General features: G+C 33.9%; 1 protein-coding gene across 10 annotated transcripts; it reads right to left on the reverse strand.

Annotated features, from left to right (window-relative positions):
• Nucleotides 1-226: 226 nt before the first annotated feature.
• LOC149961927 (putative RNA-binding protein Luc7-like 1) lies at nt 227-3,573 on the reverse strand. 10 transcript variants are annotated; one of them, XM_090177400.1, is made up of 10 exons: nt 3,361-3,569; nt 2,841-3,221; nt 2,610-2,697; nt 2,469-2,515; nt 1,827-1,921; nt 1,424-1,522; nt 1,246-1,356; nt 1,043-1,186; nt 658-980; nt 227-572 (listed from the first exon to the last, which is right to left on the reverse strand). In XM_090177400.1, the coding sequence occupies exons 6-10, from the start codon at nt 1,517-1,519 to the stop codon at nt 335-337; spliced, it is 912 nt and encodes a 303-aa protein (XP_090033526.1). In that variant the 5' UTR covers nt 1,520-1,522; nt 1,827-1,921; nt 2,469-2,515; nt 2,610-2,697; nt 2,841-3,221; nt 3,361-3,569; the 3' UTR covers nt 227-334. The 10 variants fall into 10 exon arrangements, with proteins under 10 accessions (XP_090033526.1, XP_090033535.1, XP_090033568.1 ...); XM_090177409.1 differs by having other exon boundaries at nt 2,590-2,697; XM_090177442.1 differs by lacking the exons at nt 2,469-2,515; nt 2,610-2,697 and adding an exon at nt 2,240-2,343 and having other exon boundaries at nt 2,841-2,907.
• Between the last annotated feature and the right edge of the window lie 916 nt (nt 3,574-4,489).

Raw genomic sequence — 4,489 nt, forward strand, 5'->3', positions numbered from 1 at the left:
AGTTTATTGTAATATAATACGCATGATTCACATAGTTTGAATTCTATAGAGGCTTCGGAAAACTTCATTGGTTAATATTTAGTTTCAGGACTTTCAGCCAAAGGCTCAATTGTATAGTCTCATCCAGAGTATGAAGCTTTAAAACATTTACATGCCAAATTGTATCTGTGGAAACCGCCATAAATGAGTAATTTGGTTTAATTACAAAGAATAAATAAACCGTTAATGTCCTTTCTTAAAATTTTATGTCATTGATTTTACAGATTCCAGACAAAAAAAAAGGATGAAGTAACAATATTAATATTTCAGATTGGAAAAAGCGAAGAAAACTAATTCATCTTTCAGATGGAGATCTATCTTTGTCACGGGATCGTCGGTGATCTCGGCTACTTCTGTCACGATCTCTGCGATTATCACGGTCATCTCGCCCACTTCCACGGCTGCTACTGTATCCGTGTCGTCTATCCCTGTCCCTTGAAGAAGAATGCTTAGAACGAGAACCAGATCGGGACCTTCTATAATTTGGCGAACGGGAACGTGACCGTTTGTATCTGTCATTAGATTCCACCATTCTAAAATTAGTTCAGATAAATATGGAAAATAGACAATGCTGAACTGAAATATCCCAATTCCTTAAGTGTAAGAAATCCGTTTTACCCTCTATTTCTTCCACGACTAGGGCTCCTACTGCCACGTTCGTCATTCCACTTGCGACGCATCCTTTCTTCATCACGGTCATCACCAGTTATGCCCTCTTTTTCTCGTTGTTCACGTGCTTTCTCGCGACGTTCGTTCACTGTTTTTTTTAATTCTTCCAATCGATCCCTGATGGTAATGAAACCCAAATGCAATTTTCCACCAAAGTGATCAGCCAGCCGACGGTCATTGTCGTGAATACCCAAATAGGCTGAGCAAACTTCGCAAACTCTCAATTTCTGCTGTTGGTAGCTGGAGGCAGGCATTGAATTACGATAGTCTTGCTGTAAAGTATTTTTAAAGAATTAATAAAATTTAAAAAAACACTACACTAACAATCTGAGACCTCAGCTTGGGCTTTTTCTTTCCCAATTTCTTCAACTTCTTTCATTAATTTCAAAGATTCGTCCACATTTCCCTCCGCACCTTGTTTTTCAGCGTCCGCTAATTTTTTTCCAATTGACTCTGCTAGTTCATGTACTTTATTAAGCTGCCATAAAAAAAAAATGTATCCACTAAAATTTTGAATCCAACGCAATGAACGCATACCTTAGCTGTAACTTCAGAACTAAGCTCTTCTTGAGTTTCCGCCAGTCTTTTCTTGGCCTGTTCGGTTCTTCTATCGCAGTCATTTATAAAATTTTGCAAGTGTTCCATAGCCTATAATACAAATTAACTCATCAAACATGCACATAAAACAAAGCAAAAAAGTAAAATAATATCTTACATCAACATCGTAATAATAATCTTTCTTTTTAGAACCAGCTTCATAATCAGCGCGCAAGGCCAGATCGTGAATTTTAGGGCATTCACCAAGATCCATTCGCTGTTTAGTAAAGAAAAATTAACACTGTTAATTAATTCAAAATTTATAGTTAACACAAGTTTATATAACATTCATCGCATGTACCCAAGTTCATGCAATTGGAATAGTGCAAAATTTAATTCTGGGGAATAACAAAAGCTATCCGAGTTGCTCTTTCAAGAAGGGTCGTGACAATTACAGAAAACTGTACTATCAGAGCTTCCCTGACATTTTAACTAGCAACTAAATGCCTGAATTTCAAAGGCTTTTCCTATTTGCTTGAACCATCTTCGAATGTTATAGATTTGTGATAATTATTATTTACCGTAGAAGCTAAAATGTCGTGGGGACAGCATGCCAAGAGAAAACTCTTGCATACTTTGGGATCGGTGAAATGCACCTTATAGCGGTTATTCTCACCTGGAACGAAAGGTAATTTGCGTAAAATTTAAGTATACTTTCCGCATTTGGAAGCCACGGAATGAGTCAATTAAGACATTCTGAACAGCAAATTTTCCATTTTTTATGAATTACTTTTTCTACTGATAGATTATGCTTAGCTATATTAAATCTCATTTGAAAATCATCAAACTCTGTTTACACAGCTGGCAACGTCACTTAAGCCGACAAAATGTCCGATTAAGCATATGTGGAGATATTAAAATCCATATAAAATTATTTGCTGTCCATATAAGGATATGGCTTGTTTATCATGAAAATTACATAAACGTCACTTACCAAAAATATCTTTACACTGTACCACAATTAAGTATAATCCCAGAACTCAAGATTAGCCACTATTTTAGCTCAATTTAGTACTTTCCCCATTTATAATATTGAAGCTATAAAGAAATGCATAGTATATATTTCCCAGGTTGTGACAAATTGCTTTTCAGCCTATATTTTTGTTATTTTTTATGGGTACAAGCCATATCCTTGTGATTAAAAACAAATGAATGATTTATACCATCTCAGACTCAATGCCTTTAATCATTTCTAGCTGACATTATTTGCCTAAAAAAATTATTTTTGCCCTTAATACGAGAACAAGTTTTAAATTTATTCTCTAAAACATTTAAAAGGCATACTGGGATGGCTTAAAACTCACGGCAAAGAACGGCTTTTGCGTAAATTAAACATGTTCCCCGCAGTCAGGGAAAGAGGTATTGAGAGGTTTTCGAGTGTAAAAATTTGTCCTGAAAAAATGAGACATACCCAATCTGCAGCAATTTTTAACTATTTCCACGATATTCGGGTTGGTTTTTAATATAAAAGTCTAGCATTATTTTAAGACTAGATTTTTTTTTTAAGCTAAGAGAATTGGACACAATCTAATTACGTTACGTGACTAGGTGTGAGACCCAAACGCATATGATTAAGACGTATCCAAGCACTGCCCTGTGCATCTGAAATAAACAGGAACTACGTTCTTATAACAGATGTGATAAAAAAAGGGATTAAACGCATACGTACTGCTCAAGCTGCTGGTCTTCCCTTAGGGAATTTTATATTATTTTATTACACATTAGCTAAATATACGTACATTTTTTGCTTTGCCTTTTACAAATCGCTACAAGTTGAAAATACATTAATGCGCCCCCTTATGATGAAAACACGCTGCGATGATTAGTCAGAAAGCATATATATATATAGAAAATAATAAAAATTTTGATAAAACCATGTTATGTCAAAGCCCCGAAACTTAGTAAACCGATCACGCCTGCATTTTAAAAAAAGAAAAATTAAAACACAAACATCTATCCGCGTAACCCCGCGATAACAAAGAATTATAGATTTTTTCTTTAAAAAGTAATTTCCAAACAGCAACGCGATGCATGAATTTATAAACAAAGGCTTACCATCTCTTCCTGTGCCCATTAATTGATCCAGCATTTGCCGCATCTGCTCGTGAGCCGACATGTTTTCTGTCCGAAAAAGTATTCCAAAGCGTCTTAAGCGTGTTCGCAATGATAATTTTTTGGTTTTTAACTATATTAATGACTATTTTTCACTTAATTACATCAACGAACAAAAGCAATTATAACGCACTCGTCAAGTACAAAAATTTATCACGAAAAAATGGCGGGTCCGTAAAATAATAGGCGTGGTCTTAAAATCATGCGAATCGAAGTTTCCCGCGATATTATTGGATCGTTTCTTAAGTAACTTGAACGTAATTCCGGTTGGGAGAATGTAAATACCGGAAGTCTGCTTTCACTTTTGGGTCGAGGCCTTCTAAAGGGGCCTGCCTAAAAAGAATGAATAGAATAAATAGAATAAATAGAATAAAACCGATATGCTGGAGATGCTGAGTGTGCCAGGTAGGACGATACTTATTCTATTTATTCTAAATGCGATAATGCTCGTTCTTTTTGCCTGCTAGCTACGAAATTAATCATTTAACCATGATTATGATTAAACTAAAACCAACTTTCGAAATTATTAAATGCAAACTAAAACCAACTTTCGAAATTATTAAATGCGTGTTATACAAATAAAGCTAAATAACATGCATTGTCATAAAGGTAAATAAAATATTTACATTCGATTTCGTCATTTAATTATTGTAATTTCTTTGTGTTTATATCACGTGAATTAAAACTGATTTTAGAGTTTATTCTAAGGCAAGGGAATCTAGACAATTATAATTTATTCGAACCTAATAGCAAGGGAATCTAGACTAATTTATTTTTATTTGAAGTTTTGAACCTATAATAATAATTATTATTATTATTCTTATAATAATGATAAATATAATTATAATAATAACTAATTTAATTATTCTAGAGTGTAAATATGTTAATAACCACGGAATGGTTTTAAAAATATAGAGAAATTATTCTATTTATTCTATGCTTTTTGTCGTCAACGCGTTATTTAGCTATTGAAACTTATTCTATCACGTTTTCTATACTTTCCATTCGAATACCGGAATTATTTTTAGGCCGCCACGAAGACCGTGAAGAGATGTATATTTCGTGATAGTTT

The sequence above is a fragment of the Leiobunum rupestre genome, chromosome 1 (genome assembly GCF_980474605.1).
Source record: "Leiobunum rupestre chromosome 1, qqLeiRupe1.1.hap1, whole genome shotgun sequence".
NCBI classification, from domain to species: Eukaryota; Metazoa; Arthropoda; class Arachnida; order Opiliones; family Sclerosomatidae; genus Leiobunum; species Leiobunum rupestre.

What these genes read in the sequence shown, in the direction of transcription:
- LOC149961927 (XM_090177376.1), bottom strand. Translation starts at nt 3,421, where the DNA reads ATGTCGGCTCACGAGCAGATGCGGCAAATGCTGGATCAATTAATGGGC. An exon ending in AATGGGCACAGGAAGAGATG is followed by an intron (nt 1,922 to 3,360) that starts GTAAGCCTTTGT and finishes CTTTCGTTCCAG; the next exon opens with GTGAGAATAACCGCTATAAG. An exon ending in AAGAAAAAGCCCAAGCTGAG is followed by an intron (nt 981 to 1,042) that starts GTCTCAGATTGT and finishes AATACTTTACAG; the next exon opens with CAAGACTATCGTAATTCAAT.